The sequence below is a fragment of the Centruroides sculpturatus genome, unplaced genomic scaffold (genome assembly GCF_000671375.1).
Source record: "Centruroides sculpturatus isolate CEXI.00-Female unplaced genomic scaffold, Cexi_2.0 scaffold1337, whole genome shotgun sequence".
NCBI classification, from domain to species: Eukaryota; Metazoa; Arthropoda; class Arachnida; order Scorpiones; family Buthidae; genus Centruroides; species Centruroides sculpturatus.
This window is the reverse complement of record NW_019385460.1, coordinates 4,313-29,857: the sequence shown is the minus strand read 5'-3', so window position 1 is coordinate 29,857 and position 25,545 is coordinate 4,313. Positions and strand designations below refer to the sequence as shown.

Below are 25,545 nucleotides of genomic sequence, written 5' to 3'. Positions count from 1 at the left end.
TTAAAATGTGACCAAAACTGGAAGTGCATTTTCATTTCTTTAGACACGACAGAGAGAAAACAAAATGGTTGCATATAACAGTAGAGAAAAAAACAAACATAATTACTTCAGTAATACTGCTGACAAATGGGAAATTTTTGGATATTGGACAAGGCAAATTTTCTTACGTCTCCTGTTATGTACACGGCTTAATGAGTATTATGAAATTCTTGTACAAAATTTTACATGATCTCTTCTGTCACACATCTCAAACAATGATCACATTTTATATTTTTAAAATAATTTTTGCTGGAGTGTATATAAAGAAATGAAATTTGAGCATAGTTTTGTTTGCCTGAGGATGATAAACTCTGCACCATTCTTATGAACAGATGAAGAAAAGTTTTCAAATTAATAATCAAACTATATAAGAATGCATTTAAACAATAGTAGAATGAAAGAAAAAAAAAAAAAAAAGTTAAATTTATGTATGTACACATTTAAATTGAACCAAAATAAAACTCCAGCAGGTGCACTTTATAACAAATAAAATACATGTGGTTTTTTTTTTTGACAATGAGAGTTTAAGCCACATGTACACATTTTGTCAAATATTTTTCTTTCTATAAGAATTACAGTCTTCTGTGACACTGAAAAAAAGCTACAGACAACATCATAATCTTCAAAATATAATTAATGACAGTCTGTATTGCACTAATATGTAATTTTTTCCTATCTGTACAGTCTTGAAAAATCTCGAAGAGAAGCAGACACATTCTTCACATGTTCAGCACTAAATTTTAAAGAAAAATTTATTTATACTTAATATGATAAAACAAAATATCATTTTGAAGAGTCCAATGCCAAAATCAGTTTATTTTATATATATATTTTATTTTCTGATAGTTACCTCATGATGTTTGCATGGAACTCCATCATTTGCTGTGGTGTAGCTGTAACTGTTCCACTACTGCTTTGGACTGGTAAAAACTTCAATCCTTCTTCTAACCATGTGCTTAATAACTAAACAAAAACAAAATAGTATATTATCAAATTGGCAGTAAAAAATAAAAAATTAAACAGAATGCTAATTCTGTATTTTCTACATTATAGCATCTGATTTTCATAAATTTATGATGTATCAATATAAATAAATAAATAGAAAATAATATAGGAATGAATAATTGATTTTATATTTTACTTTTAGATATATTTCAGTATTGAATTACTAATTTTTGCAATTTATTTTATTTGAAAATAGCATTTAGAACTTTCAACTGTAATTTTTTTTACATATATCAATTTATCAAGCTTTGACTATAAAACAAATGTGAGAAAGTAATAATGGATCAGTAAATTCCAATTATGCTATATAAATGCTATATAAAAACCTCTCTTTGATAATTTGTTATTTAAATTTGAAAATAGTTTCAAACAAAGTTATACTATGAATCAATTCATAAGACCTAATTTAAAATAATTTTGCTATGTAATAGCAACATTTACTAGGAAATGTTCATCATGCCTTTGACAGAATTGTATAACACCTTTGACAGGTTTGTCAGAATGCTGTATCTTTAGTAGTAGTAGTAATAATTATTACAAGACTAATAATAAAGCCTTTATTTTGAATAAAAAATTAAGTAAATAATTTCAAACAAATTAAAAGCAAACATTTCTTACTGGAATATTCAATCACTCAAAATAATTCCATAAATATTTAACAGCTCTAAAGAATAATTTTCAAGTAAATATTAAAATTGCCGAAGTTCTCGGTTTTTCAACTGAGTTTTCATACTATTATAATCCATTACATATTTTTTTAAATTTTAAAAATAATTTATCATTGTATATTATAATATTTTGATGTATTTATGATTCACTAAAGTATTAAATTTTTACTTAAAATCAATATCACCACCTATTGAAATTTGAATAATGTTTTTAAGTAGTAAAATATATAAATATTAAAAAGTATGTACACTACTAGATTATTTGAAATAATACAATTTTGTATAAATCACTTTACCAATTTACATATTAAGCTATCAGTATTAAATACAAAAGTACAATTTAAAACATACCTGTTTATCAAAATGCAACAGTTCAAAAATAACGTCTGCAACGTCAGGAAACATATATGATGGCAAATGAAAAACACAAGCCTGAATAAGAGTACTAACCAAAGACTGGCCATGTTCAACTAAAATTCCTCGAATTAAAGAGTGACGCTGGTGAAAGTCAGGAAAATCCTATCAAATATGGTTATAATACATAAAATAAAAACATTACGTTTTAATATTTCAAAATATAAAATATACTAACTTCTCTTAACCGTGATCCTTTAATAAGATCATAAAAAAATTTCATCACAGAAGCATTAGCGTCTTTGTGATCTAGTACACAAGATGCTAATGCACAACGCAAAATTGCTTTTAATACCGACGATTGTAATAATATCACAGGTGCCTTCTGTAAAAATCTAAATAAACACAAAAGAATTCAATTTTTATCGTTTCTCATTTGTAGCAGTAAAGAATTAAATAAATGATATTTGTTAATACTATTGTAAGTACTATAATACCTTGTACATAGTCTAAACAGATCATCTACTGTATCTGGATGATTTCTCAGTCCATTAGAACATTCTAAAAGTCGGAAAGTTGGCACACAAAATGCCTAAAACAATGAAAAAAAAAATTAGTTTTATACATAATTAAATCACAATTAATCATGATTGTGAATACCTGTAACATATCTAAAAGTCCTTGTATACAACCAGGTTCTGAACCATATTCATCAACTAATATACTTCCCAAGTATAAGAAACAGGAGTGTTGATGTAGTTGATATAGATGCACCATCTATGGAATTATAATTTTATTATTAACATTACTTTTTACTCTATTATTACAAAAAGTACTCACTTGATTCACTAAAGGTTCTAAAAGAGGAGCAGATTGTTTTCCAACACATCTGATGGCAAAACGTATACACCGACAACACCGTTCAATAATTCGAACGTCAGCTTGGTATTTGTTACAAGTCTCGGATAATACAGGCCAAAGTTCTTCTATGACTGGTTGACATGGATGTATTTGGCCATTTGACACTGTTGGATTAGTATGCCTAAATATATAGTTAAATATCATTAATTAATTTAATTAATATATTCTAAAAAGAGAACATGAAATAGAAAGATATATTTCAAAAATGAAGAACCATATGCATAGTTGGGACACATGCATGGAGGCGGTCACTTTTGCATTATGATTAAATTAAATAGACTGTACATAAATAAAATCTTAATGCACAAGTGACTGGATTTTTGATGTTTTGTTGATTTCTATAATTATGTATTCAGATTAATTTTCTGTTGATTATGTTTCTGACAAAAAATATTTGACCATAATTATTGTTTTTAAACTGAATCATTCATCACATATACTCCATATATAATTTGATTCTCAATCATTGTTGTAACTAGGTTTTTAAAATCAGTTTTCAGAAAAATAATGCTTTTGTGATAACAAACCTAATAAAATAAAATTATTTTATATATTCAAATGTAGACATTAAAAATATTTAATAAACAATACATGTCAAGTTTGTACAGTAATATAGTCTCAAGTAAGGATGAACAGATAAGCAAAATGGTTGATTAACGATTAATTAGTCACGCATTATTGGCTGATATCAATTAATCGTCCGATTAGTGTTAATAGTTAATTATATTATGATAAAAATAATTTTCAATATGAAGCTATTTTTGTCTTTTTCAGATTCATGTATTAAATTAAATTGATAAATTATTATTTTGATAAACTTTTTAATTTTAATTAATATCCAAATCCAAACCCCTCATAGCTTCCAGTATTGCTAGGAAAGTTTTTAAGAAAGATAAAAACAAGAAGTTTTCCAAGTGCAATTTATGCCAGTCATTTATTTCAAAACAAACAAACAAAATCATTTCGATCAAGAATTAGAAAAATACAGTGGTGCCTCGTATAATGTACTTAATCCGTTCCAGGTGCACGTCCGTTAAGTGAAAAGTCCGTTATACGAAACGCATTTTCCCACAGAAATACATGTTAAAACATATAATTCGTTCCACAGCATAAAATAACCGTACTGAACCATAAAAAAATGAAAATGGAGCAGTCATCAATTATGCCGGGTAGTCAGATGTTGTGAGGAGGAGGTGGAGGAACACTTTCTTTACACATTCATACAGATACAGACTTTTACACATTTCAGCAGGTCTCTCTTTATTGTTTTTTAATCAGAGTCAAATTCAGGAGAGGCTACTGGAGATTGCAGGGTCATCTCCTCTTGTTCTATCCTTTGTTTTTTGGCAGCTTGCTTCTTGAAAAATATGTCCAAGGTGGTCTGTTTCTCTCTCTTCTTCAACACCTGTCGGAAATGACGGGCAAGGGTGTCATTGTAGAGATCATTGATCCTGTTGGCCTCAGCTCTGTTTGGATAATGAGTGTTGGTAAACTCCTGAACCTCTCCCCATTTGACAAGGAAGTTTTTGTCAACTTTCACTCCTTCTGATGATTTCTTGCTTTGTTTCAATTGAAATCACCTTTCTGGTTATTTAGAAGCCATGATTTGCACAACACTTGAATAAATGTAAATACCCTGCACTGAGGTGATGTACGTAATAAACAAGGGAGCAAGCCGAATCCCAACAGGAGCTCTGTACTTCAGATATAATAATAATATATTATAAAAATAGCAGATTGTCATTGGCAACAGCAAAAGAGTGGAAACATCATTCACACTTGTTTGCAGAAAGACCGTTGTTCACCTCACATAACTGCCGAAAGAAAAGTCCGTTGTTCGCAACCAGTCCGTTGCTTGAGTCATGTTATGGCCAAACAAAGTCCATTGTTCACAGCGTCTGTTATACGAGGCGTTATACTGTATTTACATTTACCTCATATACAAAGACATAGTGTGACCAGGGCTTTACTCTCGCATTTAGCCAATGTAAAACAAAAGAAAATTGATGAATATTTGCATGCACCATAAATTTATTTGTTTATCCATTTTCAAATTAAGATCATACATAGTATATACCTTGGAAATACTTACATATGTTGTATGTAATTGATTGACATCAATATGTTTAGTTATTACTTTTTTGCAAGTGCTATAGTGTTAATGATGTTAAGTTTATAATAAACCCTATGCTATCTATTGTGTTGTTTAATTCACTAAGTCCCATATCGTATATTATGTAGTACTGTACATATAAAAATGGTAAGACCAAATCTATAAGTATGTAATTTGTCAGATTACAAGGTACTCCTTTTCAAAAAAGTTCCAGATTACAAGGGGTCAGTGGCAGTACTCTATAGTCTGACAAATTCAATCATCCAACACTGCCTTGCAAAACGTTTGTTGGATTACCATAGGTCTACTGTAGTAAAATTTCAAGGTTAACACACAGAAGTCATTCAATTGCCTAATAACAGCAACTTGTCATATGCTCCAAGTTTTAGGTGCATCTGTCTTAATGTTTCACATGTCTGGAATAATTTAGTCATTGCTTACACTTCATAAGGTATGTTTCAGTGTGGTGGACTGCAATAAATGAGATATGAAGGAAAGAATACGTTGCACAATAAGAAAAAAATAACATTCAGTAGATTAGAAATGAAGTTTTCCAGATGGCTCAATCAATGTGAATGAAGAGGATGTAAGAAATTTATTAAATGCAAAAGATGATGGTTTTTCAACAAAAGATTTAGAAAAACTTGTTAACAATGAAAGAAAAAATTGATGATGATATGAAACAAGTCCCCACTGAAAGTGTTAGCAACCAAATATTTAAAAAAGTGTTTGAATGACATTGAAAATGATCATGATTTAAAAAGAAGCAATCAGCGTTAATTGCAATAAAACTATGTGTAATTGTTAAATGAAAGAGAGAGAAAAAAATCAATTTTAGATTCCAATTTTAAAATGTCTGATTTATATTTACTTAGAATGTGATATTGACTTTTTATTTAATAAAGCTTTTCCTTTTTTAAAAAAAAAAAAAAATCTCTCTTATTTTCTTTACGTAAGAATGCATCCTTATTAAGGCCATAGTATTTTTTTACCTCTGAAGAAAATTTCACTTAAAATAATTTCATAGAACATTCTCTTCGTTTAGCAAGTTTGTCTGTATATTTTAAATTAAATAACTAAATACATTAAAAATTGCAGCCCAGCATTGTGACGCCATCACAATGCTGGGCTGCAATTATTATTATTGGAAAAATTATTGTGACAATGTTACATTAATTTTTGCTCATTCAAGACAATTTTCTTCTAAAAATATTAAATTGCTCAAAGTTACATTTACACTATTTGAGTAATATTATACTGAATAAGACGTATACCAAACCAACCTTTCCCATAAGAAGTAATGTAAAAATGATTAATCTATTCTCATGTAAAAAAAATGGCTGGCTTTAAACACCTCATTTTCCTGGCTAGTTCCTGCTTGATTTTTCATGAGATCAGCATTTATCTTTTTAGTTTTCTCGCAAATAATTGCTTCTGATATTAATTCTGATATAATTGCTCTTTTTTACATGAGAACGGATTAATCATTTTTACATTATTTCTTATGGGAAAGGTTGGTTTGGTATACGATCAAGGAAACTTCTGACTACCTGAATTCCAAGACATTACGTTCTAACTTAAATTTAAAGCACCAACAAATTACACACAAGTTAGTTATCCCACTAATGTTAAGAATATGCTTTTCTGATTTATCTTATTATCTTCTGTATCATGATACAAAATTCAGAAAATGTACAAAATTTCTTAAGCAATAAATTTACACAAACTTGTGGAACAATACACACACAAATTAAACTGTTAATAACATCAGCAATGTTCTATAATGTTAAGAAAATCCAATATCAAATACATTTTGAACCATTAGTTTTTTCTATTATTTTTTCAAAACAATTTATTTACATACAAAGCTGAAATTTGTAAATTTATTAAGTTCAAATAATGACTTATCTACTAATAATTATAAATATAGTCAAACCTCGGGTTTTGAACTTAATTCGTTCCTAAAAGTCTGAAAACTTAAAGAAATTTTTCCATAAGAAACAACATACAATGGACTAATCCATCTTAACCTCCAAAGAAAACCTTTTTTTATTTTACCTTTTTAGCTGTATTTCATGCATAATAATGAATCTAAAGGCAATATAATATTATATTATCTATATCTATATTTATTCTATATAATTATTAAAAGCAAAAAGTTCTGTCATTGCCTACCAAAACTAAAATTAACACTTCACAAGAATTGCTATAAATAGAGACTTTGACTGCCCGCATGAAATATAACCAAATCAATCAAGACAGACAACTACTATTTTATCCACACTTTCTGAAATACAGTGGTACCTCGGTATACGTCTGCTTTAGAATACGTCCAATTTGGAATATGTCCTGTTTGGACGAAACAAATTTTGCTCGGTATACAACTTAATTCAATTATACATGCCATCTATGAACAAGTAGCACTATCGGTGTACTAGACGAGACTAGCTGTTCACGGTGCCACAGTTTATAACTTTATTAAATTTATTTTTATTTGTAAGTAAAACGTTATTATTTTTATTAATCACGAATTGCAAACAGGCAAATGAAAAGCAATAGAAAACTAAAAAAATGACTATAATCACAATGAAACTGGGGGGAAAAAAATTGCTGAGAAATATGAAGGTGGCATGTGTGCTCAAGATTTAACTGTTGCATGCCGTATTCCGAGAACAATGATATCGACAATCATGAAAAACAAAGATACAGGTAACCCCCGTATAACACGGCACTTCTATAGCACGGATTCACTCTAACACGGTTCGAGAATTGGTACCATCCCCCGTATAACACTGTACTTTTATAGCACGGATTTACTCTGACACGGTTCGAGAATTGGGTAAAACCCTCGTACAACAGGAAATGTAATAAATTTTTACATACTTAAGTAATAATAGTTCACGAAAATTATTATTTTCGTGAACTATTAGTACTTAAGTATGTAAATTTTCTCTTCTCGCCTTCTGTCGATACACGTGGTCCTTCTCGAAACTTGTTTCAATGTTGCCAGATCGCGACGCTTCTGCTTCTGATGTTGCCGAATGTTTTTCCCTTATTCCATACTTGCTTTATTCTTCATAAGTGCTTAGCACCATATAAGGAAATTTATAAAGACCTTTTAACTAGAAGCAAGCAATCTAAAATTACATACATTTTGCAAAAGGTAAAGCATGGATCTGAAGATAATGCAGAAAAATGCTCAGAGGATAAGGATAACTTGCCAAAAAGAAAACGCTCTCGGTTAATTAATAGTGTTTTTAGTGATGACGAAGAAAACATTGTTTAATTTATATTAATATGTATCACTTAAAAAAATTTTAATGAAGATATTTATCTTAATTATGAAAATATACTAGCATGTTTTTTAATTTTTGGAACCTAACCCTCCTTTTCGTATTAGTTCTTTGTTTCGTATAACACGGATTCGCATAACACGGCAATTTTTTGGAACGTAACTACCGTGTTATACGGGGGTTACCTGTATTATTAAATCTGCTAATGTTGTGAAAGGTGTTAAATCAATGTCTAAACAGAGATTGAACACATTAGATCATGTTGAGAAATTGCTTTTCCTTTGGATAACTGAAAAACAGTATGCTGGAGACAGCATATTAGAAGCAATTATTTGCAAGAAAGCTAAAAAGATACATGCTGATCTGATGAAAAATCAAACAGGAACTAGCCAGGAGAGCAAGGTGTTTAAAGCCAGCCATTTTTTTTACATGAGAACGGATTAATCATTTTTACATTACTTCTTACGGGAAAGGTTGGTTTGGTATATGTCCTATTCGGTATAAGTCCAAACATCAGGAACTGATTAAGGTCGTATACTGAGGTTCCACTGTATTATGTTTCAATTGATTTGATTTCAATTTTAATTTAAATTAATTTTGATTTTATTTTAGTTTTGGTGTAAAGGCTACATTTTAATTATTATTTTTAGTTTTAATTAACTGGCTACCCTAATATTAATAAATTTTTGTCATTCATATTACGTAAATGTCAATCAATGCAGTTTTTATTAATTAATCTTATTTAAATTCAACTGCAATGCATGCTGAGAAATGAAAATAGTATCTTTCCCATGTGCATTGAAACTTATTTAAATAGCAACATCATCAATGATTTGTATCGTGATGCAATCTTGACACCACTAACTTCTGAATCAGTAGTCCTGTTGTTGATTGGTTAGGTCAGGTCAAGCAGTTGATTTCTTTAACACATGAAGTATAGAAGTTGACCATCGATGGCTGACTCTGTTGAGTAGCTTTTTTGGCAATAGTTATCATATGGCAACCAGAGCAAAAATGGATTCAAATTTTTGTTCATAAACCAAATTGTTCAAAAAGTGGAGTGTTCAAATCCTGAGGTTTGACTGTACTGTACATTAAATAATTCAATATTGCTTATTAGAATGCTTCTATTAATATTTCTCATTATTACAGTTAGGACATCTAGATACTAAAACCATAAGTCAAAATTTTTATAACAACTTATATATGATTTTCTTTTTGTGTCTATGTGTCCTAGCTTACTCATTATACAAAATTTAAATTTTGGTTTATTTAATCTTCTCAAAAATTTTGAAAGTTACCTGAAAATAGCAGCTAGTCTATCAAGCCAAATAGCTGGATCACTTTTTGTCCCTTCTTTTGGTGCTTCCCCTTCTCTTAACAACTGAAATACATAATATAAAAACTATTATAAAAAAATGTATTTCTGAGTCACTGGATTACTTTAAATATTTCAGAATAATGATTTTAATTCATCATTACATAATTTTAATAGAATTGAACTTTAGTAAGTCCTTCTTAGTTAATATTACTTTGTCTTACAAAAACTGACTGACAATTGGTAAAGAACAATAACATTTCAGGAAAGAATGAATTTACTTTAGAATAATTTTACATTGATTTGTTTTAAAATAAACATGTTTATGAATTTTTATCATCTTTTCTTGAAGTAACTATTCCTTTCTAATATTGCATAACATTATATGTACTAAATTTCCTGTGCCTGTTCCATGGCCTGTGAGAATGGAAATTCACCTTGGCCCAGTAATTGTTTTTAATGGTAGAATGTTAATAGAAATTTAATTTTTTCCCTATAAAATATGAAAATTTTGTTTTTTCTAATGCTTTTCTTGCACAATGAACATGAATTAGTACGTCATAAAAATATAAAGACAAAAACAAATATTTGAGAAACAATATTTTCTTTTAGTAAACAAAACAGTAAAAAACATTAAGTATATTATTTTAGTGATTATTCTATTTTTCTTAGCTTTGTATTGGTTCATTTATGCATTTATATGGTAGAAGGCTCCTATAATACTAATTATTTATGAAAATGAAATAACAAAAACAATCATGTTTGCAAATATTCATAATCTTTATAAGAAATGTTTTATCTTCACTGGGACTTGAATTTAAATGTTCAAGACGACATTCATTTTAGGAAAACATTTGTATCAAAAAGCTCAATACAAGAGTGTCTTTAAACTTAACATCACTGAAATGATTTGAAATATAACACAGTTAACCCCCCTCTTTTTTACAAACAAAACAAAAGCCTTTATTTTCACATTTTGTTGATATTTGTACATTCAAGATTTTTTCCAAAATTCTATTACAATATATTTGATAAAATAAAAAGCATTTTTGATGTATAATTTAAAAATCTAATTTGTTTAATTCTAATTTAATGAAAAATATAATTCAGAACATTTATTCATAACTTTTGGACATCAGTATACTTTTAAAATATAAAAATAATCTAAAAGTATACTGAACTAATATTTTGCTTGTCCTTATATAATTATATAATCTTAACAAGTTCTGTGCAGAAAAATTTCAATAAATAAAGATAGAGATAAAGAAATGATTATTTTTTAAAATCTTTTTATTTCTACTGAATATGTTCATACCTTTGATAAAGGATTGACTTGAGTTGAACAGAGTTCTTTCAACCCAGCTGTTATCCTTTCAGATGGCATTTGTGCGAGAATTAATGCAGTTCCTAAATAATTTATAAATGTTATATTTTTTAATGTAATTTTTAAAAATATAAATAAAGTACTAAATGTTACAAATTACCTTTTAACAAGCCAACTGCAGCTTCATTTGATATGGAAAAGGTATCTAAAGCTCGTATAATCTGGAGTAATCCCCCAAAATGTGAGGCCATTTGGTTTCTGCAAGCACTGCAGATATTCTGAAGTGCTGAAGCACCAATTGTTGCTAGCTGCTTTTGTTGTAGACATGACAACAAAAAATTTAACACAGGATCTATATTTCAATATAAATATTTATTACTTTGAAACAAAATAAAACATTTTAAATAGATAACCTAAATATACCTAAATATTGAGGATGTTTCTCTATCCATTCACATAACTCTCCTAAAAGTTGTGTGCTCGTATATCTCACTGCTATATGCGTTGCTGCTGGTAAATTTAAAATGGCTTCAACAACCTGAGGTACAACAGTATTTTCTTCTCTGAAACAAATTTAAATAAAAATATATATATATTAAAAGTAATAATAAATTTTTACCATTCTTTTTTACATGATTGTTCTTACGGAATGACATTTTTGGCTACAGCAGCCATGACAAATAAAGATGCTTCAGACATTTCCCATGTAGCTAAACTGCCTTGGTTTCTTAAATTTTCAAACATCTGTAAAGATAAAGTAAGAATTAAATTACTTTATGCAAATGCACTTCAAGTGCTTCAAGTATTATTGGAAAAATTTTGCAAAAATAATTACCTGCTGAAAACAATTTGAGGAACCAACAATATATACTACATCCTTAATTAAATCTGAAACACGTGTTCTAAATTCACTAAAATCGTCACCATCTTCAGGTATGTCATCCTGAAAATATTTTGTTAATTTAAAAAAATGATAATCAAAAGAAAAAGCCTTAAAATCAATAATAAAACAATACCAATAACATTCAGCAATTTACTAAATAACAAACATTTGATGATTTCTAAATTGTTGTCATAAAGTTAAAAAATAAGAGATAACATATATATGAAAATTCAAATAGCACTTTAAACAAAATGTAATTTTTCATTGATAGAAAGTGAAAATGTCAACAATGACATAACCAGATATTTTTTAAAAGACAAGACTAAAAATTATAGGAATACTTCAAAAGATGGACCTTTATGATTTAGAGAATGTTTAGGCATCATTAATTTATTGCATTGTTCTGAAAAGTAGCTTTGTACGAGGGCTATTTTTAAAATAAGGTCTGTTTGTGAATGAGAGTGAGAATAATATGTGATTGCAACAGTGTGCATGAACATCTGCTCCCAGCATGCTTTGACATATTTAGACACCATATCATCTCTGTGCTGAGCTGTAGTTTATATTTTTAAGAAAATTGAGTTGCTCACCGACTCTGAGATATGATCTGTTATTCAATTTCGGCACAAAAGATCACGGCAACTGTCTTTTGGGACAGGAAAGGGATTTTGTTAATAGATTTTATGCCGATAGGCACAACAATCAATTCTGATGCGTATTGTGTGACCTTGAGAAAACTCCGGCATGCCATACAAAACAAGCAGTGTAGCCTACTGTCTTCCAGTGGCAGGTGGCAGATTTCTTTGAAGTTGGAATTCAAAAAATTGTTGAGTGGTATGACAAATGTTTGAACAAAAATGAAAATTATGTAGAAAAGTAGATAAAAGTATGTAGAATATGGAAAAATACATATTTTAATGATATTTACAGTATTTTTCTTCTTATTAAAAAATGGACCTTATTTAAAAAATAGCCTTTGTAAATTTCAAGTTTATCCAGATGTTTCAGATTGGGTGCATTATTAATTAAATTTGCTTCACTGAGAAGTACTTGTACATCACTTTGAAAATGTTGCTAATGCAGTGGTCAGCAGGCCCTTTTGGATAGAATAATGATGCTCCTTTATATACATGTTAAAGTGATCAAGCCACTACTCAAATGTAGATTCATTTCTTATTAAATCTGTTGTCCATAATGGAGATAGAATACATACATATAAATTTTGTCTGTTAATAGTGTCTTTCGCATTTCACAATAAAGAGAATACAGTTGGGTTTCTCTTGTAAGATGTGCTAAGTTGGTTTGTTCTTGCCATTTGTTTGTAGATCTTTGAAAGATGTTGGTTATACCTGACAACTTTGTAAGTTTTAGATTGTAACCAGAGTGATATTTAAGAATTTTGATTAAAGATTGAAGGATACACATGATGTTTTGCTGTGTGTTTGATGTAGTTTAGTTCAATATCTCTGTTGATGTTAGCAGAGTGAGTGAAAGCTCTTGACTAGGGCTCTGTAGATAAATATTTTAAAATGGATAAGCATCTCTAGGTTCTGATAAAATAAAAAGTAGCTTGTACTCTAGTTTTCTGTAAATTTTAGTTGAAATTTGGTCATTCTTGAGTGTGAGAAAAATGGCCAGGAAGTGAACTTGGTAATCACTTTGTTGCTCAACACAAAGGCAGAGACCATAGGTATTGTTGATGACGGCTGTTAAGAATCAGAGTAAATTCAGTTTCTGTTGCCAGATTATGAAATCATCATTGATATAACATGTATAGAGGATGATTTGATCATTAAAAGATGGGAGAACCTCTTTTTCAAGGCTACAAACTAGTTCACAAAGGCTACCAGATACCAGGCTGTCCATTAGGACATCTCTGCAATAGTAAGCTACCCCTTGAAATTAGAACAAAGAATAACAAATAATTTTCACCAGTTCCAAGATGTTGCAATGATGTTTGTGAGATTCACAGATATGTTTCTATTTAAACATATAAAATAACTTGAGAGGTATAACTGTTGTTTATATATACTCCATTAATGTATTTCTTTCATAGTTTTAGTTGTGGAGCTCTAACTCACTATTATAAAAGGAAGGAAACTTTCAATATTCAGAACTAAAGCTAAAGTATTCCACCTTTAACACTACATTTTAAAAGTTTTAAACTTTTCAAATGGCTCAAGTTTGACCTCTTTGATTTACTTCTCCACACTTAAACAGTGAATACCGTTTCCTCTTCATTTAGAGATTTCAATTGCTTATTAATCCTTAACTCCCTAAATTATACATCCTTAACTTGACCCTGAAAATCATTAATATGAATTTTCAATAAAGGCAAACTCACTACTGTTTCTCCAGTGATTTGTATTAACACAAGTTGACTGTAATACCAAATATATTTTTTAAATATATTTCATCTGGAGTTTTTAAACTTTATTTATTAAGAATTGCTACAAATACCAATGTCACAAAAACTTTTAAAACAATTTGCATAAGTATAGGCAGAGAAGAGTCCATAAAGAAACACTGACTCCCTAGTATTAAGTGTGTTCTAGTGATTGTAAATAAATGAAAAGAAGATTCAAATATATATATATACAAATTTGTTTACCAAAAAGAAAGACACATTCAATACTTTTTACGTAAGTGTCAGAAATCAACTTCCTTTCCCACAAGACCTTATCTACAAATCTGACAACCATCTGGCAGTCCACCTCCCCTCTCCTCGTCCCCATACATCACGTTAGTAACTGCGGATTCTTTTATGCTATTGGACAGAAAGGACAATAAAAAGGGTGATTTTCTTGCCATTTGGGGCAGTCAACAGAAATATGACATAGCCATACGAAGCCAGTCAACGATCCCCAAGGACTTGCCATAAGAATAGAGTTCTCTTGCAGATTCTCACTTGTGCTTTCTCTCATCTCTATCTAAGAGCTTCATCAAGGTACTTCATCGTATAGAAGAAGAAGACTACCAATTATAGAAGAAGAAGACTACCAACCGATCAACATTCGAGGTAGTATGTTTGATATTTGTTAACTCTCTCTCGAAGGTTTAATAGTATATTCTCGAATTAGAGGTGTAAGCAGAGTTAAATTCGAACATGCTAACTTGTATTTGTAGTATTATATTGTATCTCATTGTTATTATCTTTTATATTAGTAAACCTTTATTTGTTAGTTAACCAGCTGACTCTTTTTTTATTGTTAAGTCAGACAATTTCACCCTGCTACGACTCTGAGTCACCCACGACTCTCACCACTCATCGATGTATCAGCCTTAATTAAACGATATGTTAAATGCGTGATAGGGCATGAATCCCTTTCCTATCTGATGTTGGGAATCCTGACTGTAGATCGAGATCTTAGAATCTGTGACTCAAACACCCTTTTAAGTCATTCAAAGACAACGTGGGCGAGTTTAACAAACTCATTGCTGAGTAAGTGGTAGAGTTTACATAAAATCTACCTCCAGTTCCTCACAAATTCAATTTTTTTGTAACTATTTGTTATAGTATTTTTTTATATTATTATTCATAGAGTAAATCCTCTTATTTAGTTTGAATCATTTTGGAGTCAAATTTTGAAACTTAAAACACTTTTCTGATTACATAAGTAGTGATAGTTCTTATTCATGGTTGTAGTTTATAATGATTAAAGAAGTCTGTGGCCCCGCATAGAAAGTCTTCCCTGCATAGGACGAATTTTTTATCTTTGTCCGATAGTAGGAGTCTCATGTTGGATGTTGACAAGTAATGCCTTACGGCACGGTAAGAAAGACGGCTTTCAGCACAAGCAGAAGTTTGTCTTACCGAGGCAAGCATCAAGATGACTGAAAGCTCCATCTGTGAGAACCTAGTTGCCACTTGGTAGCTCTTGAGCACTGCCAGGACTATTCCAGAGGCACTCATGTCGCATGATGGAAGGATGTACTTGGGTCCCTGTTGCAATATCTTGGAAATTTGGGACAGAATAGCTTCCCCGGACAAAGATAAGAAATTTGTCCTATGCAGGAGGGAAGACGACTTTCTAAGCAGGGCCACAGACTTCCTCAATCAATTGCATGCTGTGATCTTACGGGAGGATCCAACCCCTTCTGTGTTAAGGAAAACAAAGAAAGTAGTGACACTCCAGGGTGTAAATTTTGTCCTTTCGGAATGCTTGAAACCCCCCATCCAATGCTGTTTGCCCCAGACTTTTCTTTGAGGCCAAAATGATCAAGAAAATAATAATATCATACTGTGTTATTGTAATCTCTTACTCAGTACATTACTTTCTGTTCAGAGAACATTATAACATTCACTGAAACTGTACTATATTATTGCAAGTAAATCTTCTAAAATTGCCATTTACTGTAACCAAAAATATTAATATTTAACACTATCAGCTAAAAAATTAAAATTTATATAATAAAAAAATTATTTGCATTTTTATTAATGAAAAACTTATATTAAAATAAACATTTTCAATTTACTTATAGGCCCATTCTCAAGTTACAATTCTAAATTAGATTCAAAATGCATTAGAAATATTTGAATAAAACATTTGAATATTTGAATATTTATAATCCATTTTGAATCTAAATTAGTTACAACCTAAAAATAGACTGTTAAATGAATTGAAAATGCTTATTTTGATACAAGTTTTTTCACTATCAGTGAAAAAACTTTTATCAAAATAGTCTATTGTATTTTATTTTTATATCTTTTAAATAAATTAATAATCTAAATTAAAACTAACTGTATTAATAAACTATAAAATATAAAGTTCTGTCATCTAAATTGTATAATCAATCTGTTTATAGTTAATTACAAATCTAGGTATTATTCATGTCTAATCATTTATTCTGATTTCATTTAACAGCTAAATTATTCAGCAATGTTTTAGTTAAGCAAAAATTATAAACAAGCATTTTATATTTATTTACATAATCTCTTCAGTTCTAATGCAATTTTAATTTAATTCTATCAGGATTTAATTAATATTCCCATTGACATTTTTTTTGTAAATTATTATTATTAACACTGGTTTAAAATTTTGATTTTAATCAAAGCCATAAGTGTGAGAACCCAAACTAACTACAGAAAATTTCTTCAAAAAACAAGTTAAAAAAGAATGGGAATACAATTCAAGGGGGACCCCCAACCAAAGAAAAAAACAACTCCAAGATAACTTCATTTGAGGTCAGTGTATGTCAACTTCCTAATTTAAGAGTATTTTATGCTTTCTCAGAGTCAGAAGTGACACCTTTCCCATGACTTTTTGACCTCTCCAAGTTATTTTGCTGCTTTAATATACCAAGGAACGGCCAATTCCATCAGTTGTCACCCGTTCTTTCAACCACTTAGTCATGTCAGTGCCCAATCCAACACAAATAGATACTTCACCTACAGATACTTCATCACTGACAATTATGCCTTCAAAGACAAACTATTTGTGATTCAGAACTTTCCTAAACAATCCTAAACAAGACAACATCCTTCTAGTCAAAGAGCATCACCTTTTGAACACCATCAACCTCAGGTATTTATCAACTTGTGATTAACTGTAAACACACACTCTTGCACTTAAAGACATGCCAATACTGTACTAAAGTGACTCGCAACTATAGTAAGAAATGTATAATCCTTCGTATAAATAAACAGGTATTGGTTGATTTCGTTTAAATTGTAGCAGAGTGCAATTCCTTCCATTACACCATCTCTAGACTTCTTCCATCCCAAATCCATCTAACTATGCACATGATCGCTCATGTGAAACAGTAACTTAATGGCCTTAGCGGTTTCTGTCTCTTCTCTAAAAGACCCAGCAGTGTCATCCTGACAGGCATCACTGACTTAGTGCTGACCCTTTGGTCACATAAGCAATATTATTTTAATCTTTATAAAATTAAAGTATCAAATGTGCTTGTATATATGCAAAGTTTTTTAAATAAATACTGTAATTATATCAGATTTTTCATTTCTTAGTTACAAAAACCTACTCTTTCCCATCCAATTCATTCATAACAAAAATCTACTTTTGTTACACAAAGCTTCATTAATAACTTTCAAATTAAGGAAGAAATGTTAAAAAACTTCCCTAAATGATACTTTTAGTATAATCTGGAAATTTTTGAACTTCTTTGCAAATAAATAAATATTCAGACTATTTGTTACATTTGCCTTAAATGAATACCCCCAAAATGGAATAAAGAATTATGTTAAAATATTCTTGTACATAAGATTTTTTTTATATGTTAAGCATTTTTTTTAAATGCATGTATCATCTTTAGAGGTGCAGAATTCAAGGGGGTTAAATTAAGGCATTAAAAAATCATCTAGAATAATTAAGAAATTAATATAGTAAATAAATTCATGCTAAACATATATTTATCCTATTTAAGATTTTAGTAAAAATAATAAATATTAACATTAACAAATAACTTAAGAGGAATTACTTACATGATCAGGATCTAACTGACAATGATGACAAAGGGAAACAATTAACCTCTGTATATATGGTTGGAATTTTTCTTTCACACTTTCGATATTTCTTTTATACAGAACTTCAGACAGGCGATACCAAAAATTAAACGTAATTTCTGCTACCTAAAATCACATTTTATTTTAAGCTAATTTATTTAAAAACTTGTAAATAAAAAAACCTACCTTAAACAAAGAATTTATGCCTTACCTCATAGTCATGATGCCCAACACAAGTTAAAAGAAGATCTAATGTTTGTAGATTTCCTAACCACTAAAATTGAAATAAAAATTTTAGAACATGAATTTTAAGTTTCAGCTTGTATTTATTATAATACAACATTAAAATAGAATCAGTCATGAATTCATTCAGTTTCAAATACAGTCAAACCTTGATTTTCAAACTTAATTCATTCCTAAAAGTTGTTTGAAATAAATTTTCCTATAAGAAACAATATAGATTATTCTATTCCCAACTTCCAAAACAAAGCCCCCCCCTTTAACCCTTTTTAGCTGTATTTCATGCATAAAAATGCCTAAATATGTAATATAATATTATATATATATATTAAATTAAAAGCAAAGTGTTCAGTCACCACCAACTGAAACTAAAACTAACATTTTACAAAGAAGTTTTATAAACAGAGATTGAACTTAAAATATAACCAAATCAATCAAGACGGACAACAAGCACTTTATCCACACTTTCTGAAATATTATGTTACAATTGATTTGATTTTAATTTTGGTGTAAAGATCAGAGTTTTAATTATTATTCTATTCTTTTTAAATTTAATTAACTGATTACCTACTATTAATAATTATTATTATATATATTATTGTAAGAAGTTTTATAGAAAAAGCAGGGGGCACTAGTTTTTTTTTTGTGATAGGAAAGCAGAAAGATGGCTGCTTAGTCTTTGTATACAGTTAATAATTATAATTAAACTTAGTTCATAGTTTTTTACCATTGCCTTCGAATTATTTCAAAAAAACTTTGTACACTCAGCGAACACGAGTCGTACAATTATATTAATAAATTTTTGTTACTTAATTTAACTTAAGCGTATTTAAACACATTCTTGAATGCCATTTATAGTACATGTGCGGTTGTTTGTAACAATTGATTATAAGTCCACGAATAAACGTTACAAATAGGAACACAAGAAAAAAGAAAGTGTATGAGTGAATATTCCTTTAATGCACTCCGAACATAGATCTTTTATCTTGTTTTGTTACAAAGATCCAAACTTAATGGATTTCTTTACTCTATTATCCTCACAGAGAAGTAGGTTGCCTCCTATCCTCGTACAAGTATATAATATACGCGCACGTAACACAAAGCCTTGATAACCGACTTAAAAACTAATCTTATGTCTAACTTAAAACTAATAACAGGGAAACGATTAGACTTAGGAAAGTATAGAAAGCATAGATAGATAGAGAATACCCGGGTCCATGTTGGTTGACTGATATCTTTGGGGAGGTGCCCTTTCACAGACGTGATCTTTTATTCTTCTTTAGTGATTCAGCAATCCGTTCTTGAGGTTCTATGATTCTTTCGGTTTTTCTTAGTCCCTCGTTCTTCTTCCTCTCTAATCTTGACAGTCCTCTCCTATATCTGCTGTCTTCTTCCCACCTCTCTCTTTTCGAGCTTCTCTCACTACACTCAGTTCTTTTCAAGGTCCATCCAAATAGTGTTCTCCTCTCTCCTTGCCTCAGGCTACATTTTCTTTTGTTTATTTCCCCAAATTCAGAGAAGCACTAATACCTTACTCCTTTGTTTCACCCCTGGTTCTGAGAAGGGGTAAGCCCCCGAGTAGTAACGGTGGATACGGAAAGTTCTTGAAGAGAATAGAAAGAAAGTAGAAGAATAGAAATAAAATAAGGAATTGTGAACTATATACAAACTACAATAGGCTGACAGCCACACATAAATGTCAATTTATGTGGTTTCTATTAATTAATTTGATTTTGATTTAACAGCAGCAAGTACCAAAAAAGAAAAATAGTAACTTTTCCACATGCATATTGAAATCTAATTTAAATAGCAATGATGATTTGTGTCTTGACCTATAATGACATGAGGCGATCTCAGAGCCACCAACTTCTGAACTGGTAGTCTAGTCGATTGGTTGGACCTTTGACTTTCTTCAACACAGAAAGTATAGGGAGTTGACCGTCTGTGGATGGCTCTTGCTAAGTAGCTTGTTTGTCAATCGGCAAATATGGCTTTCCAAATTTTTTTCGTAAATAATGATGCTTGAAACCCAAGGTTTGACTGTAGCTGATTAATAAGTAAATCAATATATTATAATAATAATTATTATTCACAAATTAAAAAATTACAAAAATATTTCACAGAAAGCAACAAGGAATTACACAAAGTAATTGCTCAACTAGATGATAAAATTACCATGCTAAATCCAACTGGAAATGTCACCAAAACCAAAATCTCAACAGAAAACAGATGTAATAAATGACTTGAAATGCCACTATATGGTCAATTTTCATGTTTATTACAAGACACAAATATTGACATTGAAAACTCTACATTATGGCTGCGCAAATCAAACATCCATACCAAAACTGAACGTTTTGTATGTGCCATTCAAGATCATTCAACAACAACAAAATATTATAAAAAAATGATATTGAATGAAAACATTGATGGCAAATGTTGGGCATGTAAATTGGCCAATGAAACAATTCAACATATTTCTAGATGCCAAGCAATTGCACCAACAGGATATACTAAGAGACATAATCAAACTTCTTAGTAATACAGCACCTAATGGCTAGTAGAATAGAATGTAGGAAATAAAACATTCTATTCTACTAGCCGTTAGTTCAATATCATTAATACCTGATGATGTCTATTACATATAGATGAAAACGTTCGTAAATACAGCACCTTATTACAAATTTAATCCACCTCCAGTGATTGAAAACAAATCAACAATATTATACTGAGATAAACAACTAACAACAGACAAATCAATTATAATAAACCTAACATTGTTCTTTTCAATAAAATTTCAAAAAACCTATTTCATTGAAATGTCAATTCTTAATACTGTAAACTTACAAAAAGTAGAACAAACAAAAATTCTCAAATATCAACCACAGAAAAATGAAGTTCAATGACTTTGGAAGCAAAAGGAAGTACTAATAATAACAATAATTATATCAACAGCAGCTTTAATTCCAAAAACATTAACTGCACCTAAAGAAACTGTCACTAACCATTGACCTTATACCAGAAATGCAGAATGTCGTTGTTTTGCAAAAATGCTACATCAATCGCCGATTCCTCAACTTTGAACAATAGTAAAAAAAAACAAGGGTTTGGTTTTCATTAACCTGCCAAAATTACCAGTCAAACTGCAAGAAACAGACTTAATAATAATAAAAAGCTGCCAGGAGAGAAATTCTGATTGGATCTATTTGTGGAATATTTTATTTAATTTTTCAAAATTTTTTACAGACAAGACAGCAAATTGAAAGAAAATGGCTTTCCCAATTGCAAAAGCAATTAGAATAAGCAATATTCCAAACTTATAATAATAAAATAAGTACATAAAAATATGAACTACAGTATATAAAAAGCATAAAATAATGAAATTTAAGCAATCATTTTTGTTACTGATGATTTGTTTACCATTACTTTTCATTAATAAAATTTCTAAATTTTTCTAAGTTATATATCAAACTTTTAAGTTCCTATTAAAAACATTAAATTTTGTAGATCTGCAAATTATGTAACAATATGTTGCTATTCAATAATTACAATACAATAGTAGTAAAATGATGTATCCACAATATAAAAATTCATTTAGAAATAGAAAAATTTAGATGATGCTTGACAGCATTACTAGGCTTATATTTCATCAAAAATAGTAAAATCAAACATATAAGATTATAGTAGTTACAGCAATGAATAGCAATTTCAAATTTTATAAATTTATATTATTTTCCAATCAAATTTAGTAACAATGCTAAAATTTAGCTCTTATTCTCATAAAAGAACTGCTTAATAAATAATTCTTTTGTGATTTAAACTTTCATCTTATTCACAATAAATAAAAACAATAAAGAGACATGACTAATGAAATTACAAAACAATGTTCAAGATCAATTAATTAGGAATATAATGATTATCTATTATTTTAATATTTGATTTTAGTGAGAGATTTTATAAGATTGAAAGAAATAATAACTTAATTTTTTGTTTTATTCAATAATAAATACAGATTGAAATTACTCACTTTGTTTGGAGAAGATATTATTTCTTCCATAAGTGATTCAGCCAATTCTGTAAACATACGACAATAATTGATGGATCTGAAAAGAATAAAATTTGTAATAGTTTCATTACTAAAACAATAATTAGAATAGGTCTATGAAGTGTGCTACTGAATATCAACATGAAAAATTCCAGAAAGTATTTGAAAGTGATTAAAACTGGTGTCTTGAATTAGAATTGTTATCCATTAACAGACATCAAGCATTTCTTAACAAAAGAAATCAACTTTTATCTGTTTAGAGAGAAAAATATAGAAAATGATTTATATTTTAAGAAACAAAATATATTAATAAGAACGTAAACATACTTATCAATATCTTCCTGAGTGACAGATATATGATATGGTTCCACCAAAGAATACACTCCCTGAAACAAAACTTCTGCCAAAACTGAATGTTTTTCAACATCCTATAAATTAAAAATTCATTATTTCAGTAAAATTTAATAATCTAATAGCTAATAAAAGTAATTAAGCAATAAACATTTATTACAAAAAATTATTAATGTGAGATAAATTTAAAGTTAAAAATTATCATCATACAATAAATGCAATTTAGTATACAGACAAAGTAAAATACATTTTATTCTAGGCCTTACTGTCAATCATCATTATGCATTGAAAAATCAATAGTAAAAGAAATAATTTTCTAATAGTANAAGTGTACTTCTACAAAGAATCGTTTTGTGTTACAAAATGGCATATTATATCATTACGATGTTCAAGATAGAAATCATTTACAACTTGTTGTACCAGAAAAGCTCAAACCTGAAGTCTTGAAAGCCAATCACGACAATGTTTTAGCTGGCCACTTTAATGCAGAGAAAACCTTGTCGAGAATCCTAGATCACTATTGGTGGGAACATATAGTGAAAGAGGTTAAAAGTTACGTTAACAGTTGTCAAGTGTGTCAAATGAATAATGATTATCCATCGAAAAGCAAAGCTTTCTTACAAACAAAGGACGTACCATCACGACCCTTTGAAATGTTAGGTCTTGATCATATTGGAATACTTCCATCAAGATCGAAAAATTCAAAAAGATGGATTTTGATGTGCATAGATTATTTTACCAGATATTTAATAGCTATCCCTGTGAATAGTTTAAGCACGGAGACCACATTGAGAGTTTTACAAGAGAAGGTATTCGATGTGTATGGATTTCCAAAGACGATCATTTCGGATCAAGGAACGTCTTTTGTGTCCGAAGATTTTGAGAACTTCTTGGAGGACCACGGCGTTCGTCATATCCGAACTTGCGCTTTCCACCCTCAAGCAAATGGACTTGTGGAGAGAACAAACCGTACTCTAGAAGACATCTTTAGGAAATATGCTAACAACGATATCACAGCTTGGAAAAGACATGTATCAACAGCAGTATTTGCTTATAACACGACGAAACACAAGTCAACTCAACAAAGTCCATTCTACTTACTCCATGGTTTTGAACCCAGAACACCGGAAATACAAAGATTAGGAGAAGGACAAACTCTGAAAGAAGCTGAGAATAGATTGACTGAGCTATTTTTTAATCGAGTACAAGCAGTTGAAAAGCTTGCTGAAGCTCATGATCATAATAAAACATCTTTTGACAAAAATAAGCACGAATCTAAGATTAAGGAACACGACTTAGTATTATACCGTCGTTTAAACAGACATAAATTTCAGAGCAAATGGAAAGGTCCATATGAAGTAAAGAGGATGATTAATCCTGTCACCTATCTCATTGAAGGAATTCAAGATGATGATAACAGAATCGTACACGTAAGTCAGATTCATCCTTACTATCAAAGAACCGATCGAGAAGGACAACGTGCAAATGAAGCTACAAACAAAAATAACTGTTACTAATGTCTCTAGAAGATAGAGAAGAATTTTAAACAAAAGCTATTGTTTTGTCTAAAAGCAGTCGTAGCCGAGATGTAAGAAGTTTTATAGAAAAAGCAGGGGGCACTAGTTATTTTTTTGTGATAGAAAAGCAGAAAGATGGCTGCTTAGTCTTTGTATACAGTTAATAATTATAATTAAACTTAGTTCATAGTTTTTTACCATTGCCTTCGAATTATTTCAAAAAAACTTTGTACACTCCACGAACACGAGTCGTACAATTATATTAATAAATTTTTGTTACTTAATTTAACTTAAGCGTATTTAAACACATTCTTGAATGCCATTTATAGTACATGTGCGGTTGTTTGTAACAATTGATTATAAGTCCACGAATAAACGTTACAAATAGGAACACAAGAAAAAAGAAAGTGTATGAGTGAATATTCCTTTAATGCACTCCGAACATAGATCTTTTATCTTGTTTTGTTACAAAGATCCAAACTTAATGGATTTCTTTACTCTATTATCCTCACAGAGAAGTAGGTTGCCTCCTATCCTCGTACAAGTATATAATATACGCGCACGTAACACAAAGCCTTGATAACCGACTTAAAAACTAATCTTATGTCTAACTTAAAACTAATAACAGGGAAATGATTAGACTTAGGAAAGTATAGAAAGCATAGATAGATAGAGAATACCCGGGTCCATGTTGGTTGACTGATATCTTTGGGGAGGTGCCCTTTCACAGACGTGATCTTTTATTCTTCTTTAGTGATTCAGCAATCCGTTCTTGAGGTTCTATGATTCTTTCGGTTTTTCTTAGTCCCTCGTTCTTCTTCCTCTCTAATCTTGACAGTCCTCTCCTATATCTGCTGTCTTCTTCCCACCTCTCTCTTTTCGAGCTTCTCTCACTACACTCAGTTCTTTTCAAGGTCCATCCAAATAGTGTTCTCCTCTCTCCTTGCCTCAGGCTACATTTTCTTTTGTTTATTTCCCCAAATTCAGAGAAGCACTAATACCTTACTC

The 25,545-nt window shown here is 29.8% G+C and overlaps 1 protein-coding gene across 2 annotated transcripts; it reads right to left on the bottom strand.

Moving 5' to 3' along the window:
* Positions 1 to 282: 282 nt before the first annotated feature.
* On the bottom strand, positions 283 to 23,111 carry LOC111639219 (transportin-3-like). 2 transcript variants are annotated; one of them, XM_023385017.1, is made up of 18 exons: positions 22,997 to 23,111; positions 22,800 to 22,921; positions 22,652 to 22,727; positions 18,596 to 18,658; positions 18,364 to 18,510; positions 11,871 to 11,978; positions 11,682 to 11,779; positions 11,459 to 11,598; positions 11,196 to 11,387; positions 11,027 to 11,118; positions 9,695 to 9,777; positions 2,907 to 3,108; positions 2,727 to 2,843; positions 2,564 to 2,658; positions 2,305 to 2,461; positions 2,064 to 2,231; positions 890 to 1,002; positions 283 to 772 (listed from the first exon to the last, which is right to left on the bottom strand). In XM_023385017.1, the coding sequence occupies exons 3-18, from the start codon at positions 22,706 to 22,708 to the stop codon at positions 712 to 714; spliced, it is 1,893 nt and encodes a 630-aa protein (XP_023240785.1). In that variant the 5' UTR covers positions 22,709 to 22,727; positions 22,800 to 22,921; positions 22,997 to 23,111; the 3' UTR covers positions 283 to 711. The 2 variants fall into 2 exon arrangements, with proteins under 2 accessions (XP_023240785.1, XP_023240784.1); XM_023385016.1 differs by lacking the exon at positions 22,800 to 22,921.
* Between the last annotated feature and the right edge of the window lie 2,434 nt (positions 23,112 to 25,545).

Coding starts and splice junctions, on each gene's coding strand:
- LOC111639219 (XM_023385017.1), bottom strand. CDS start 22,708: ATGTTTACAGAATTGGCTGAATCACTTATGGAAGAAATAATATCTTCT. Junction 18,659..22,651: donor TAATATCTTCTCCAAACAAA/GTGAGTAATTTC, acceptor TTTCAATTTTAG/TGGTTAGGAAATCTACAAAC. Junction 773..889: donor TTCCATGCAAACATCATGAG/GTAACTATCAGA, acceptor TTTAAAATTTAG/TGCTGAACATGTGAAGAATG.